Source organism: Scomber japonicus, chromosome 3 (assembly GCF_027409825.1).
Source record: "Scomber japonicus isolate fScoJap1 chromosome 3, fScoJap1.pri, whole genome shotgun sequence".
NCBI lineage: Eukaryota > Metazoa > Chordata > Actinopteri > Scombriformes > Scombridae > Scomber > Scomber japonicus.
The window spans coordinates 22,060,311-22,078,640 of record NC_070580.1 but is presented as its reverse complement, the minus strand read 5'-3'; the positions used below and the strand labels follow the sequence as shown (position 1 = coordinate 22,078,640).

Sequence of the window (18,330 nt, the reverse complement as noted above, 5' to 3'; positions counted from 1 at the left end):
CTTTCATACACACGTAAACAAAAACAAAATACCGTTCCCACTACAAGGAAATAAAACCCTTCTTATCCATCTGTCCACATTTTCCTCAGGAAAAGTGCAAACATCATTTGGCCTGGTCGACTTGAGACAGCAACTTCCGACCTGCCCAAAGGAACTTACCCCAGCCGGGGTCTCTGTCTCCTTCTCGTTTTTGTGACGCCATCCATTCTGATATTTCCAAGTCAGAAGGTTGGAGTTGGATGATCACTTCTACACAATCCTCGATTTAGCTTTGGGATTCGGTGGCAAGGTTTTGTTTTTTATGCCGGACACTTTCTCTTTGCGTCCCAAGCAGGGCCGTTTCAAGGAATTTGGGGGCCCCAAGCAAAATGAACTTGGAGGCCCCCCCACCACCACCGCCCACCGACGCCGACACCCCCTGGACCACAGCAAAAAAAACCTACGCCCCGCCCGCCCAAAGCCTACAGGAACCACAGCATAGACACACTGTTGAAGTTCAACCACACATTATATCAATACAATATTTCTTAACAGTGCAAATACTGCTTACAAATGTTGCATATAGGCTACTGCACACATAGTATGTTTACTTATTTTATTTGAACATTTGCAATCAACATATAAATTGCAAATTCGGTATTAAATATAAAATCCAACATAGATAAAAGTACACACACACACATAAGATTAACCGTTAAAAAATATGCAAAATATCTACATCTGCTGTTTGCGAGCCTTGGCTTCAGCAAAGGCAACCACAATGTCCTCCATGTACAAAGACCTGCGAACATCACGCTCAATTGACATAACGGCCAGTCCTGTGAGCCTCTCTTGGCTCATGGTGGACCTCATATATGTCTTTATCAGCTTCAAAGTTGGGCTGGGGCGACGCGTCGACGTAATCGATTACGCTGACACAAAAAATATGTCGACGCAAAAACTGTGCGTCGATGCGTCGTTTGAAAACAAAAAACGAGTAGCGGTAAAGGCAGCAGCAACGCAAGTGAGTCAGTTGACTCTGATCAATGTAAAAAAACAACTCGTAATTCTGTACCTGGCTGCCACATCAATGCTAACATTCCTCCACTCCAATGCATGACTACATCATGTCTTGGATTAAACACACACACAGACACACACATAGACACACATTACACACCGTATTCTAGAGTGAAAAGGCAGAGTGTATGTTCCTATGAATGAAGAGCAGTTTATCCTCTTAATGCACGCTGTTCCACTTACGGGACGGGACGGATGTTAGGAGGTAGCGACACGTTCTTCTGAATGTTTTAAACAGCAACCCTTAAACATATATATTCATGCCGTGCATTGTTAGAAAGCTTAGATTGTCCTGATTCATTCAAGACCACTCACGACTTATATGGTTGCTCACAGCCGTAATAGTATTAGCAATTAGCTCGGCTAGCCACTCAGCTAAAGTAAGAACAGCTATAATGCTACATACCTTCAAAGTCTTCCCTTTATCCACAACGATCATCTTATGACTCAGGACTTTCTGTACAGCTCGCCAAGTATCCATTCTTGTGAAATATGAAATCCGTTTCCATAAAACCGAAATACTTTCCTCAATATGTCAACATGTATTTAGTCCAACACGTAACGTAATAACACAAATAACAAACCATACACGGTCCGTTTATGTCATTTCATGACCTGCGCGTCCATCTCAGAGTACACGTGACTAGATGTTTACAACAGTGAGCCTCTTCTGCTTCTGACGACACCACACACAAGCCAATCAGTGCTCAGGCAGTACATGCCTCCAAAGCCAATGAGGACATGTGACCATAGATGTGACCGACGACAACGACAACTAGGCTTTGATTGACAGCTGTTCCAGCCTATGGAAATATTCGGTGAAATGAAGTTGATAACCTTTTAGACAATAGTGTATGACGTCGTTTAGGCTAAAAACATAAAAAATAGGGGCGTGTATTAAGAGGTTATATTTTGTTGGTTTAAAAAGAACACTGCTGCTGTTTATATTTCAACTACGAACTAGGAAGATAGGTCCCGGGGAACATAGGTACATTGTGGGGGGCCCCCTTGAGGGGGATTCCGATAACTGTCGCTGCACTTTCCTGCATTGACCATCACAGCATTAAAGGGACACGCACACAGCTTCCTCGTTGTTGTCGCTTCCTCCACACCTGCTCCTTCAGCAGTGAGGCTCACGTTAGGAAGACTGTCCCCATATTCCTATCAAGCATGTATTATACCAAGGAGCCTGATTATTAAAGCTTACATCACCAGTGCATCTCTTGGCATTTTCTGAAAGGGCCGTTACTGTTTCGTAATATGCCTGACCTTTTCGGTGCAAAAGCATCCTTACAATATCGCTGCGCTGGATCCCGCTAATCAACTATGAACACCAGTCACTCGCTTTGCTAGGCCACCTCAACTATACACTTGCATTACTCCCCTAGGCCGAGTCCTCCTATCTCACCTCCCACGACCATATAGCAATGGAAGACACATGCAGGATTGAAAAAGAACCATGGCATCAGTTCCTCTCCTCACGGAACGTCATTCTCCAGGCCTAAAGACATCAAACTCGTCACCAACAAGGCCCCTTGCATTGGCTTCGGCAGCTGCTTCGACGGCAGATGGTTCTCTGCAGCATGGCCTTCTGAGTTCTTGTCTCTGACCCCGTTACCGCTATCTACGTAATGTATCTGTTAATCGCTGCAGTCATCCTTTTGGGGGTACGAGTGGTCAGAAATGAATATTGCCATATACTCCAATAACCTGGCAGTCGTAGACATGATTAGGAAAGGACATCGCACACCAGATCACCATCCAGGCACATCATATACCCGGCTACATAAACTCCATAACTGACTCACTTTCTCGTTTCTTTTTCCAGAAACCAGCCGCAACCACCTTAAATTGTTCCCCGGAGCTCCCTGTCCTAGCTTTTCCCACTCACACCCATATGTTAATTAAAGGACTCCGTAAAGCTGAAGCTCACCCAGGGGTGCATTAATGAACAGGCTAACCTGGGCTACAGCCCCAGGGCCTCCACCGGGGGTATCAGTTTGATACAATGTAACAAAATCACACCATACTGTATATATCCAACACGCAGCTTAGTAGACGGCACACAAAGCGACAGGCAAGACGACACATACCCTAATAGTTAGCAACAATGAAGCATTCACACCCAAGTGGCGTTGTAATTGTTATGATGTAATTGTGTGTGTGTGTGTGCATGCATGTGTGTGTGAGTGCATGTTGACTCATTTGCAAAAATGAAATGCACATAGTTAATGTTAGACCTACATACACTAAATAAATAAAGGGCACAGAGATGAATCAGTTATTTGCTTGCAATATGTTTGATTTGTTGCATAACCTATGGAACAGTTATTATTATCCTAAGTGAAGTATTGTGCTGATGTAATTGTGTGTTGGTGAGTATATGTTGGCTGATTTGCAAAAGTGAAATGCACATAGTTAATGGTACATACATTGGTACACAATGGTACAAATAAATGGCACAGCAATGGCATTGAGTTTTTACAGGCAAAATATAGTGTTTCAACCAGTAACCATAGTGTGTCAGGGATGGGGAGCTCATAAAGTCCTGTAGCGGGGGTGTGGGGCTCATAAAGTTCTGTAGCCCAGGGGCCTCCAGTGATGTTAACGCGCCCCTGACCTCATCCCACGTTCACCAAAACGTTCACCTCTCACCTCAGACCTTCTCACATACCGTATCAGAACCTTCCACACCGGCTACCTATCCCTGCATAGCTAGCATTCTTCGGTTTTCTGTGCTGTTCTGTGTCCAGTAATTCCTCTTCTTACAACATCCATCACAACACGCCACCACATCTGACATATCACTCCACTCTCCTGACACACTCATCTTCCACCTCAGAGAAAGCAAAAATAACCAATCCGGCCAGTCACAACCCGTTTTCCTATTCCACTTGCATCCATACCTGAGCTCTTACGAATCCATCCATGACTACATCCGATTAAGACAAACCAGCCGCACCTCCCCACTTGATCCATTATTCATTACTGAAACAGGTACAGTAACCAAACGTTTTGGTTCCACTTCCACCTACGGCAAATCCAAACTGAATCCAGTGTACCCCAGAATCATACTCAGGTTATTCATTCCGCATCGGCGCTGCCTTCTCAACTTCACAACAAGGTATCCCGGACAACATCATTAAAATTCTCAGACGTTGGTCATCACCTGCTTACTTAACTTACATACGCCACAGTACTGACATTATAAATGCTCATGTGCTTCCATCCTCTGGAAGACTTTTTGGGGGTCTGCAACTCGGACCAGACATCGAGACAGCTCCCCCACCCAGAGTCTCATCCCACCCCAACTAGAAGACGGGTACAGCATCCTGCGCCTCCTCATCAACCTGGCACCTGGCTTTAACTTTCATCCACACCACACTACACCTCTCTTTTTTCCTCCCCCTCTTACATCCTATCCCTTCCCCCATCCCCACGACCCTCATTTCTCCCTCCCAACCCTACTACCCCTCAACCCCTACATCCACTCGACCCTCACCCCTCATACTACCTCTTAGACCTTTCGACCTTTATCCCTTTGACTCTCATCCCCTCATCCCTACCCATCTACCCTCACCCCTCATCCCTATCCTTTGACCCTCATCCCTACCCTTCAATCCCCACCCCCCATCCCTTCTTCCCTATCCCTCAACCCTTTTTCCTTCCACATAATAAATACTTAAACTCATATCTTAGTTGGCGGGGTCTTTGTTAGTGAAAGGTAAGATTAGTGCATACAGGAAGGTTTTTATTTCACTTATCACATTTTTTTCAGCTGCAGTGAGTCAGTGGGGATCTGATGGGTTAGGGAGCATGTTTTGTTTTGTGTGTTTATGATTTGGCGCCACTTGCAGCCTTTCTTTCTTCTTTCTTTTAAACTACTTTTCCCCCGACATGGACACGTTTTTTTTTTTTTTAATCTTTAATGCGCTCTTGCTTTGATGACAATATCCGGTATCAGAATATGAGAGAACAGGTCATTGATTTTCAGTCAGTGATTTTATTTTATTCATATTCTAAATATGAAAAGAAAATCAAACCAATTTCTACTCATTCATTTTCACAAGAAAAACAGCTCATATTTCAGTTTAATCTTTTGTATTTTAAAACAAAAAACAAATAACCACTCCTTTTTTGGTTTTTCAATACTTGTTCCTGAAAAGAAAAATAGAATGACCAAAAGATACATGGACCACACATAAAAACAAACACACACACACGCACACACACACACACACACACACAGATTTGCTTTAGATTTTAGATTTCAGAAGCTTTCAAAAGTATACATAAACTTGGTTGAGTTGACTTGGCCTGCTAAAAGTTATCTAATTCCTAAACAATTATTTCAGTTTTTGGTAAGATGGACTGCTCTTGGCAGGGTGCTGCACAACCCATACTGTCATGATGTTCACGTTGTTTGGTAATGTGACATCACTACTCCCAAATCTTGTTAACAAACAAAATCTAGCTGCCTGTGCACTACCTGTGCCTACATCAACAGATGCCCAAACCACTATCCAAAGTTTTCTCAATTTAAAACTTTCAGTGGATTGCACTACTTATTAGCCAACTTGAAATGTTGGATTCACTCAAGTTTTTTCAAAAATATTTGCTCGCTCAACTTTGAATAAAACGTTTTGAAAAACAATTTTGAAATTGGGCTTTTTAGAGTGCATAAAGTCTTAAAAAAATTAAGTGAAAACACATGTTTGTGTGTGGGTTTGTCTCAAGTGTGTAGTACCTTTAATGTAACACTGCAAGCTTGAGGAAGAAAATATGTTTCTGTCTTTTTTGGGAGTGACGCATACTTTCCAGATATCAGTGGATATCGTTATGTATAGTAGCATGATGTATACATCCACTATATGCCACACAGTTGCCTCTAGGGGGAACTCATTACACACTGTTGAATAGTAAAGGCCTCAAGCATGTTAATAACCATATGCACCAGTGTGACTACAACCTTAAATCATTATACTGTCTGTCATGACAACAGTCTGTCAAATCTATAATTTCTGTATTCTATTATTATTAGGAGAGCCATAAGAATTGCTAAATGAATATTTGCACAGCTCCTCTCCTGCTCTCTTTCTTCATAGGCTTACTGGTTGCGTGAAAATCCCTCCATGAAAGCAAGGCTGAAGCCTCACTCCAGGATTATAGCTTGAGGAAGACTTAGTGACTGCCACATGATGTACACCTCCTTTCTGCAAGCCTTCTCTCAGTTAAAAAATAAATAAATAAAGAAGAAGCTAGATGGCTGCCACACTCAATGACTGGACACAGGATGAAAAGGAATGAACCCTCAGGAAGGGAAAGACTGTTCCCTGGTCCCACGTGGGAGGACTTTAACTGGGAGAGGAGGATATGCTGACACTTTGAAAACTGCACAAGCGGCTGTGCTGAAAGAAACTCTGCTGAGGAGTCCAGCAGAGTGAGGGGAAGGTGGGTTCATGTGGTGTGAATGGGACAGGAGACTCAAATGTACAGTTCAGGGATGAACAGCACCCCAGGGATGGCACCTCTGTCTCCAGGGCTGAGTGGCAGCCCGCCACTGGGTTCTCGGTCACCTAAGAAGACCACTTTTCAGTCTTTAGGATCATTGTCATCAGGAATGTTCTCCCCCTCGCTGGCTAGGGGCTCCTCTCGTGAAGCCAAGCATACCTCGAATCCCTTAAATTCGCCTACGCCATCCATTATGAGCTCCCCAAAACTTTGGCAGAAAGCCTCAATCTCAAGACTTGCAGAGGAGTTTTTCTGGATTGGTGGCAGTGTGGTCGCACAGCCTAAATGGAGGCTGGGTCAGATAGGTAAGACTCAGTCAAGACTTATTCAATATTTTTGCCTTCAATCTGTCAAATTACTGCAGAATGTCAACAGGTTGTTAAGCTGAAAGATTTACAATCTGCTGAACTGCTAAACTGAAGAGGAAACATTCTAAATCATTTGTTTTACATATATATATATATATATATATATATATATATATATATATATATATATATATATATATTACATTAGTTACATTAATTTGACATTTTAAGAGAAGCAGCTATGGATTTTGAACTTAAACCATATTTTTTAAAATGCAAGAGTAACTAAAAAGCGTTACAGAAGACGGTAGTTACAGAAAGGAGTTGCAGAGAGGCCTCTGAGTAGATAACCGGCATATGGACAGTAGACAATCCTTTAGGATTAGCCTGAATGATGTGCCAGGTTGCGTCACAAGCATCTGAGCTTCAGATTACAAACAAAGGTTACCTGCTCCCAGCACACAAAACAAACATGTCTCACCATGAAGAAGAAAGACCTAAATGTTGCATGAAAATGGCTGGATTTGACATTTTGTTCCACCACAAACGCTAAACACAGACCATTCAAAAGCAACAAGAGATGTCAGCAAAGGAAGAGAAATTATTTAAATTGTTGTTATGTAACTTATAATTAATTAATTTGTTTTTGAGACAACAATTATTTTCAGGGTCGAGTATCTTTTCCTTCAAAAGTGCCTCTCATCATTAACACATACACAGCCACTTAAATCCCTGTGTGACGCAGCCTATAATCTCATAAACAACTGTAATTCTATTCTGGTGTTGACAAGAAATGCACTGCAGCATTGCAGATAGTACAAATTGTCTCAGCAGAAATTGCAATGATATTAAAGCACTTTTGACAAAATATTGAGAATATCTAGTATTTTAGTCACTCCAAAACTTTAGAGAATCATGTAAAATAGAGTTCAGTGGCCTAAAACGAGAAATTCCTCACTACAGTTGTATATGCTGTACAATACATTTTATATTTGATGAGCAGCCTTCCTTTGATGTTAGCAATAAACAAATCACAAAGTGATGATCCCAGTGGATTTCTGACCAGCTTTACTAGAAGGGTACCTGCTACTTGATAATTAATGAGTCTCCTTCTGCTGACCTGTAGTGGAGAGGTGCATGTACACAATGCAGACTGGCACTCAGATGACCAAACTGAAGGGAAAGAAGAAAGGACTTGTGCGATTCTTTTACCTGGACGAGCACAAGTCCTGCATCCGATGGCAGCCTTCCAGGAAACATGACAAGGCCAAAAGTAAGCTATCGATGTTTTGAATTTTCAGAACCAAATATCTGATGAATATGTGTTTATCATTTGTAGGATATGTGTTGGTTTTGGTTTGATGCAACCCTCAAGATGAATTCACTGATCACACAGCAAGAGAGTTTACTAATTACTGTAAAACAAATCACCATCACTAATATATGAATTAGTTACCAATTCCACTTTTTCAGTCCGATATTGATACCAATATCTAGGCTTCGGGTATCAGTTGATACTGAGTACCAATCCGATACCAGTGTTTGATTTCTAAGCTGTATGCCTCACTGTGTGGAAGAGACTGGAATCATTCTTTAATGTGCAAGTTAGCATCAAACTTGACTTAAACATTGATTTCCTAACTTTGTAAAACAAAATGTAACATATACATGCATACATATGATTTACGGAATTGCTGTTTATTAAAATAATGGTATCCGATAGCAATTGGCCCACTGACACTGATACCCAATCCAGCTATTTCAGTCAGTATCAGATCAATATCTGATTTCAATATCAGTATCAGTGCATCTCTACTAATTAGTTAGTTTGTTTTTTAAATTAAAAAAGAATAAATGGGGCTGCATCACAGTGGTCTGTTTAAGTGAGGAGGCACATGAACCTATGAGTGTATATTACTATAAGCCTCATTGCATTTTGTTATGGCGATTAAAGCACATGTGAGATTGGTTGTGTTCCATTATGCATTACTTAGTGGGAGAGTTTAGTTAAAAAGTTAATCAGTAGCCTGTGTTTTTGTACACCAGTCACATTGTAGGTGTTGACCTTTGACCTCTATGAGGTCAGAAAGTTTTGGTGTTTGTCTTTATCTGAGTCCATAGTTTCGCTCACTTACACCAGCTAGTTTATAGATTTTACAGATTAGTTGTATTTCAATTTGATCATAATTGTTACCTTCAGAATTGTGGTAAAATGCATTTTATTACAATTTTTTTCTTGGTGAACACACTTATTCACATCAAATATTTATTCACTATTAAATATCTCTAAATATTCTGATAACGATGATGTGAAATACATTCAAATTAGTATATTTATGTGTTCATTTGTCTAGACTCAAATATAATTCTTGTATTTTCTAATATTTTCAAGTTTTGCATACTCAAGTTTATTGGGTCAGTGATGCTTAATAAGGTTAGATTCCACTGACTCCTTAACTCAATAGATTTAATTGTAACATTTTAAACCACTTATAGCCTGGTGGATATCTACTGAAAGGGTTATACTGTGCTAAACACTGATGGGAATTTACTCAATAGAATTATAATTATCAGCTCAAAATGTATGCCAATTTTTTTGTGAGTACTGCTCATAATCACAGGAAAAACAGTTCTTTCATGAATCAGTGATTGAATCAAACAATACATTTAAAATGATAGAGAGCTCCAAATGACTATTGTTCTCAATCATCTGTTTCAGTAACTATTGATTCCATCCATGAAGTCTGCGAAGGGAAAAAGTCAGAGATGTTCAGGCGGTACGCAGACAACCGCTTCGACCCAAACTGCTGCTTCAGCATTTACTATGGGGAGCGTGTGAAGTCCCTTGACCTGGTCTCCACCAACGCAGAGGAGACCCGCACCTGGATCACAGGGCTGAAATACCTCATGGCTGGTATCAGTGATGAAGACAGTTTGGCCCGGAGGCAGCGCACACGTGATCAATATCCTTTGATCTGCCACTCATATATGTTTAATTTATAAATGATACGAATACATCACCACATATCCAACTGATTCTTTCATAGAAAAACAAAGCAATTAGGCCATTTGTACAAGACGCTGAGAAAAAATCTGACCTGCATAATTTTCTGTGTAGTTCAGCCTTAACTGCAGCTTCACGTGGTTACAGCAGACATTCTCTGAGGCCGACAAAAATGGAGACGGCACCTTGAGCATTGGAGAGGTTCACCAGCTGCTCCATAAACTCAACGTGAATTTACCCAAGCAGAAAGTCAGACAGATGTTCCAAGTAAGATTTCATATCCACAAAGCTTATTCATGCAATTTATAATAGACTTAATATGCATAATCCACCAAAGCAACCTTAGTGCTTGTTTAATGCATCTGTATATTTAATACTTTTGAATATATAATTATTATATATATACATATCCGTCCATCCGTCTTCTTGCCGCTTATCCGGGGTCGGGTCGCGGGGGCAGCAGCCTAAGCAGGGAAACCCAGACTTCCCTCTCCCCAGCCACTTCGCCCAGCTCTTCCCGGGGGATCCCGAGGCGTTCCCAGGTCAGCCGAGAGACATAGTCTCTCCGGCGTGTCCTGGGTCTTCCCCGGGGTCTCCTACCGGTGGGACATGCCCTGAACACCTCACCAGGGAGGCGTCCGGGAGGCATCCTAACTAGATGCCCGAGCCACCTCATCTGGCTCCTCTCAACGCGGAGGAGCAGAGGGTCTACTCCGAGGTCCTCCCGGATGACCGAGCTTCTCACCCTATCTCTAAAGGAGAGCCCAGCCACCCTACGGAGGAAGCTCATTTCGGCCGCTTGTACCCACGATCTCGTTCTTTCGGTCACTACCCAAAGCTCATGACCATAGGTGAGGGTAGGAACGAAGATCGACTGGTAAATCGAGAGCTTTGCCTTTCAGCTCAGCTCTCTCTTCACCACGACAGATCTGTGCAGAGGCCGCATTACTGCAGACGCCGCACGATCCGCCTGTCGATCTCTCGCTCCATCCTTCCCTCACTCGTGAACAAGACCCCTAGGTATGATCGGTGATGAAGGGCAGCCTGACACCGGTCATACAGGGACACGGTCGAATGCCTTCTCCAGTTCCACAAAACACATGTGGACTGGTTGAGCAAACTCCCATGCACCCTCAAGGATCCTGCAGAGGGTGTAGAGCTGGTCCACAGTTCCATGGCCTAGACAAAAAACACATTGCTCCTCCTGAATTCGAGGTTCGACTATCCGACGGACCCTCCTCTCCAGTACCCCCGAATAGACCTTACCAGGGAGGCTGAGGAGTGTGATTCCCCTGTAGTTGGAACACACCCTCCAGTCCCCCTTCTTAAAAAGAGGGACCAACACCCCAGTCTGCCAATCCAGAGGCACTGCCCCCGATGTCCACACGATGCTGCAGAGTCGAAACTCTCCCGGAGGTGGGAGTTGAAACTCTCTCTCTGCCAGACATTCCCAGCAGACCACAATACGTTTGGGTCTGCCAGGTCTGACCGGCATCCTCCTCCACCATCGGAGCCAACTCACCACCAGGTGGTGATCAGTTGACAGCTCCACCCCTCTCTTCGCCCGAGTGTCCAAGACATGCGGCCGCAAGTCCAACGACACGACTACAATGTCAGTCATTGAACTGCGGACTAGGGTGTCCTGGTGCCAAGTGCACATATGGGCACCCTTATGCTTGAACATGATGTTCGTTATGGACAATCTGTGACGAGCACAGAAGTCCAATAACAGAACACCACTCAGGTTCAGATCAGGGGGGCCGTTCCTCCCAATCACACCCTTCCAGGTCTCACTGTCGCTGCCAACATGAGCATTGAAGTCCCCCAGCAGAATGAGGGAATCCCCATGTCACCTCTTTGGGCTGTGCCCGGCCGGACCCAATGGGTGAAGGCCCGGCCACCAGGCGCTCACCGCCTAGCCCCAACCCCCGGGCTGGCTCCGGGGGGGGGGGTCCCAGTGACCCACATCCGGGCGAGGGCTGCATAAGACCATTTATTGTGTTCCTCATAAGAGATCTCTTTGAGCTACCCCTTGTCTGGCCACTCCCCCCAGACCTGTTTGCCATGGGAGACCCTACCAGGGGCATAAAAGCCCCCGACAACTGAGCTCCTGGGGTCATTGGGACACGCAAACCCCTCCACCACGATAAGGTAGTAGCTCAGGGAGAGGTATATACATATCTATATATATATAGATATATATTTAATACAATGCCTACCAATTGGAAATTTAGGGTTAGGGTTACAAAACATGTTAAGCTACATAAATTCATTGGCTGATTTATAAGGTATAAGTAGTTAACAGGATTGTTAGTTTTTTGTAAAACTATAACTAAAACACAAAATGGCATGTAGCTCAACGTTTCTTAATCAGGACAAAAACTAATGCATTAATGTAGGGCTGAAAAATATATTATGAAGACTAGGGTGAAAAGAGGGTGGAGCATCCTTGCTGTTTCCTAAGAAGGCTTATGTGTTATTCACATTATTTCAGCCAGAGAAGCAGTAAGACAGACGAAGAGAAGCAGAGCTAGCAGACAATATGTGTATACGAACAGTGCGGGAGAGTGCCACAGGAAAGCCATATGGCTACCGCTGAACAGATGGCTTTAGTTGCACTGCAATATTGCATCGGTTCAGAAGCTGAATGTCTTCCCCTCCTGATGATGATAGTCCCTGTAATATTTGCTTTATCTTATTGGTTAGTGTTAGAGATATATCCTTCAGATGAGATGTGCTTATCTGAAATCACACATACTGAGAAAGCCTTGCTCAAAAAATAATTTTGTGGCTATCTGTAGGAAGCAGACACAGATGAGAACCAGGGCTCTCTGGGATTTGAAGAGTTCTGTTCATTCTACAAGATGATTTCTACGCGCAGAGACCTCTACCTGATAATGATCTCCTACAGCAATCAAAAAGAAGTCATGGATCTACATGATCTTGCCCGCTTTCTGGAAAATGAACAGAAGGTACAAAAAAGTGAAAGTAAATGTTTCATCTCATGGAAAAGTCATCATACTGTGTGTATATATTTTAAAGGAATAATGTGATTTTTGAGAAATACACTTATTCACTTTCTTGCAGGGTGTTAGATGAGAAGTTCAATTCCACTCAAATGTCTGTACAATATAGGCCTATATGAACCAAGCACCAACAGCCAGTTAGTTTAGCTTAGCATAAAGAGTGGAGGAAGCAGCTACCCTGGCCCTGTCCAAAGTTAACAAAATCCACCTATCAGCCCCTCACTAATGAACTCTTTATGTCTCATTTTTTTAATCCATGCAAAAATCAAACCAGAAGAGACTATGCCCATCCAAAAAATGCTGTCATTTTTATACAGATTGAGAAAAGTAGATACAACATGTTACTTTGTCAGTTTTTGGTATTGGCAAGAGGATTTTCTCAGCTACAAACTACTGTCTACCCGCCCCCACCCCTCCTTCAGTCTTTCCAGTCTTTATGCTAAGCTAAGTTCACTGACTGCTTGCTGCAGCTTCATATTTAGTGTACAACATGAGGTTAGTATTGATCCACTCATCTAACTCTGGGCAATAAAGCAAATAAGCATATTTTTCTAGATGTTTAAGTATGCCTTTATATGTAAAATATTGGATCAGTTAAACCAAAACATTTTGTTTTATTTGCAGATGCGAGGTCTAGCCAGAGAACATCTAATAGACATAGTGGCCAAATTTGAGCCATGTCCTGAGAACCTTCAGCGTATGGTCCTGGGTATTGATGGTATGAGGAACTTGCTTCTTACAACTGATTTCATAATATTGTTAGCGTTAATAAGGACACATCTGTCACTAAAGGTATGGCTATTAGCATAAATAATTACAAGAATACTTTGGTCTGAAACATCCTTCCTTCAGGTTTCACCAACTACATGCGAAGTCCTGCAGGTGATATCTTCAACCCTGAACACAACCAGGTGAACCAGGACATGACGCAGCCTCTGTGTAACTACTTCATTGCCACATCGCACAACACCTACTTGACTGGAGACCAGCTGCTGTCTCAGTCTAGAGTGGAAATGTATGCCTATGTTCTCCAGGCTGGTTGTCGCTGTGTGGAGGGTGAGAGCCAGTAAAACCAGAATTTCCACTGTTTTTAATGTAATTTCATGACAGGACAGACAAGGTGATTCAATCATCCTTGTGTCTGGTTCTTTCTTTTTTCCTTTCTTAGTGGACTGCTGGGATGGGCCAGATGGGGAGCCCATTATCCATCATGGTTACACCCTGACATCAAAAATCCTCTTCAAAGAGGTCGTTGAAACAATTAACAAATATGCCTTCACCAAATCACCGTAAGTGCTCCTCAGCCTTTTGTCCTATAAAAAACATCATGCCGGTATATGCTGTGCTGGCTCAGTAGCTCAGGTATCATCACTCCACCCCTCCCCCACAGGTACCCAGTGATTTTGTCTATAGAGAACCATTGCACTGTGCCTCAGCAGAAAAAGATGGCTGAGTACCTGAAGGAGGTGCTACAGGACAAACTGGACCTGTCCAATATCAATGTGTATGAATGCAAGAAGCAGCCTTCCCCTGAAATCCTGAAAGGGAAAGTTTTAGTCAAGGTAATTATGACACCGACAGCACATGCTTCCTGTATATTCTGTCCAACACTGAGCTGAAGAGTCTGACAAAGCATTTAAAATATACAGCAGTGAAACACAACGCTGTCACAAAAGACTGAATACATGGTTGTTGTCTTTCAGGGAAAGAAGCTACCTGCAAACCTTGATCCTGATGCAGAGGAAGGAGATGTGTCTGATGAAGATACTGGGGATGACGAAGAAGAGGATGATGATGAAGAGGATAACTTACAGGCAAGAGAAACAGATATAAATTTTAATTGATTGATAGATACACATATTTACATTGTGTTTTACTATTTTAGGATGGGAATAACCTTACCTCTGCCAGTCAACCTAAAAAGAAGAGGCGATTTGCCAGATCGATCATAAGGAGCTTCAAACGAAAGGTCAGCTATTGATTATTTTCTCATATTTTTACATCTTGATGGTCATTATGCAACTTGTTACAAAAAGTTTGAATAATCAATTTTACAGCTTTCTGTTAAGATTTCTAGTATAAAAAAAACTCTGTAAGTAACTCATTTTAGTTTTGTTTTTTTACAGAGGAAAAAGAGAATCCGAATAAAAAGTAAAACTGTGTCAGATGGAGAATCAGACATCAGCAGCAGCAAGGAAAGGACACAAATTGTTTACCATACGAAGTAAGGCTAATGTTTGAATTGAGCAGTTTTAGGTATCTCATCTTCTCTGTATTATTGATTCCACTTGTATGTTTACAACTCTCCCATCAGGAAGAGGAAAACAATGAGGCTTTCCCGAGCTCTGTCTGACCTAGTCAAATACACCAAATCTGTCCGTGTGCATGACATAGAAACACAAGGTAAATTCAAGCATCAATAGAGTTAACATTCAATTTGAGATTTTTGCAATAGGTGTCAGCATGGATGTCAATAGAGGTTTCATGTATTTTTTCTGTTTGGCAGCATTTGCAAACAGTTGGCAGGTATCATCCTTGAACGAGACCGTTATGAACCAGATCTTACAGCTGAAACCAGGTGAGTTGGTCCGTTTCAACCAGCGCCAACTACTCAGAGTCTACCCATCAAACTACAGAGTTGACTCGAGCAACTTCAACCCACAACCATACTGGAATGCAGGATGCCATATGGGTAAGACTGTCACAGAGGCGGCAATACCACCTACTTTTACTAAATACAATTAAAGGTCTGTTTTGTGTCTTAGAAGCTTTTCATTTGTATTTGCCTTATGTTGACATTCCATTTTAGTTGCAATGAATTACCAAACAGAGGGACGTATGCTTGAACTGAACCGAGCCAAGTTTTCAAGCAATGGAAACTGCGGATATATTCTAAAGCCTAAATGCATGTATAAAGGTATGCATATATGCAGATTGTGCAGCATGAGTAGCAACTGTCCCTATGTGAGGAGGTTATAAACGTTAATGGTTTTCCTCAGGTGCCTTTAACCCGAATTTGGAGGAGCCTCTACCAGGACACAAAAAGACTCAATTAATACTGAAGATCATCAGTGGACAGCAGCTTCCTAAACCCAAAGACTCCATGTTTGGGGACAGAGGAGAGGTGAGGTCAACATATAGCAGACATAATCTTTGCTGTATTAGAAATACACCATTTAAATTATATAAAATAAAAGAGATGTCTCTGTCTTTTTAAATTACATTAATCTGTTTCTGCACTTCTAGATTATTGACCCCTTTGTGGAGGTTGAGATAATTGGTCTACCTGTTGACTGTACAAAGCAGCAGACCAGGGTGGTGGATGATAATGGTATGTGCATAAAATACATCTTTGATTACCGAGTGACAACATTTCAGTTATCTGGTTTGTGCAACTTCCATTTTTGGTATCATTTAGGTTTCAACCCCATGTGGGAGGAGACTCTCGTCTTCAATATTCTTATGCCACAAGTTGCCCTTGTGCGTTTCCAAGTGTGGGATCACGATCCTATTGGTCGAGATTTCATTGGACAGAGGACTGTAGCTTTGACCAGCATGATGCCAGGTATATGATAAAATATCTGTTATGGTGTCCTATGACCCCATCCAATGACACTGAACAAGTTGTGTCTGGTATGATTTTATCAACTACAAGTTAAATTAAATACTTAAAAAACACTCACACAAGATTTCTCCTATTTCACTGAAAAGTCCAATCTAAGTCTTCAAGGTGCCACATACTGTTGTATACTGGTCCATGATCAGCTACCAAACAAGTTGTGATGTCACTGTCAATAATGCTAATCTGTATTGTACTCGTCTTAAATTTAGGATAAATACAGAGAAAATGTACCACCAAAATAGCTCTCTAGTGTCAAACACAGAGCAAAATTCGTGAGTGGAGGTGGACTTTAAGCTTATTTTCTTATAGTTTCATCTTTCTTCCATTTTTAAGATCAGCAGAGCAAAATATTACAGAAAAATACAAAGCTTGTGTGTGTTTTCAATATATATTTTCTGATTAGAAAACTGTCTTGTAAAGAGAGATATTCATGTGAATGGGTTAATGTGATTCTTCTGATGCTAAACTTGCAGGTTATCGGCATGTGTACCTGGAGGGGATGGCGGAGTCATCCATCTTTGTTCATGTCGGTATCAGTAATATGTTAGGAAAGGTAAGCTATTCCAAATAAACTAACACATTTTATTTAATAATTCATTTCATCAGTTTTTTCATCAAAACATTTTGTGTCTTTTATAAAATAGATTAAACCCACAAATGCTGTGAAGGTAGCCAGGAAACACTTCCAAAAAGCAGCCCATAAACATATGAAGGGTCATCAAAGGCATCCTTCTATAGACTTCTCCGTGCAGTCCTCAGAAGACGGACGTGCACTCTACTTCGGGAAGGATATGGACTCCATCTCTCAGGACAGCAGGAATGGAGAAATGTCTTTTCTTGTGCAAGGACCAGCAGGCAAGGCTGCCATTCACAACTGGGCCATGAGTGAGCCAGTGAGGCGTGCTCATAGAGTTAAAATTCATGAACCGCCAGAGACAAGGAGAGGGCTCTACAGCCGGATGTCCTCTACTGAATCACAGCAAGTGGTGGTGGCTCCTCGTGTGATAGCAGACGTCTTTGACCTTGATTCCTCTTCCCAGGCTTCGTGTCCAAATAGTCCTGGCCCTGACACTCAAAACCCAATTCCAGCTGAGTTGGAGAATGAACCTAAATCACCACAAACAAACTGTGCAGAGCAGCAGACAGAAATTTCACTAATTCAGAAATCTGAACCAGAGAAGCCTGAACCATCCGAGGAATTACCAATAGAAACAGAGCCAGACAATGAAACTGCCCCTGAACCAGAACAACCAGTAGAAACTGATTCGGTCCCTGAGCCTCAGCCCGTGCCACACCCTGAAGCCAAATCCTTTCCACTTATCGCCCCGTCATCCCCACCCAGGGTCAGACGGACCTTGGAAGCTCCAGCCACCCCCCGACCACCCACCCCAATACGAAAAAAGGCCCGCTCACGCAGTTGCCCTCGTAAACCAACTACCTCCCCTCATACACCAATGGTTAACCGCAGGCCTGCTCACCAGTGGCAGACACAGCGAGCACAAAGCTATGGCAGTTACAGCAAGCATGTGAGACCCATACCCAACGGCCTCTGCCTGTCTGACAGCACATCCAGCAGCGGTGGCAGCACGGACAGTTTGGAGTTTGTGCCCTCCTGTGTGTTAGCTGGTGCAGAACAACGTGAGGGCACCTTGCAGAGGGAGATGAAGGCCCTTTTTGATCAGAAGATGAGGGAGATCCGCTGTAAATCACCACTTTTTCCAGATGATGAGTTGTGAATGATTTGTGAATGATTTGCGGTAGTAAAATGAAAATGCTGTTACAAAGTTACAATATTTCTCC

The 18,330-nt window shown here is 42.4% G+C and overlaps 1 protein-coding gene across 1 annotated transcript; it reads left to right on the top strand.

The window, feature by feature from the left end:
• The first annotated feature begins 6,664 nt into the window (after positions 1 to 6,664).
• plch2b (phospholipase C, eta 2b) lies at positions 6,665 to 18,266 on the top strand. The gene is made up of 20 exons (XM_053315544.1): positions 6,665 to 6,875; positions 8,005 to 8,151; positions 9,598 to 9,841; positions 10,020 to 10,149; positions 12,684 to 12,854; positions 13,533 to 13,626; positions 13,761 to 13,964; positions 14,077 to 14,197; positions 14,299 to 14,470; positions 14,612 to 14,722; positions 14,794 to 14,877; positions 15,035 to 15,132; positions 15,223 to 15,311; positions 15,415 to 15,600; positions 15,718 to 15,825; positions 15,908 to 16,032; positions 16,155 to 16,239; positions 16,327 to 16,473; positions 17,004 to 17,083; positions 17,175 to 18,266. The coding sequence occupies exons 1-20, from the start codon at positions 6,680 to 6,682 to the stop codon at positions 18,264 to 18,266; spliced, it is 3,684 nt and encodes a 1,227-aa protein (XP_053171519.1). The 5' UTR covers positions 6,665 to 6,679.
• The last annotated feature ends 64 nt before the right edge of the window (positions 18,267 to 18,330 follow it).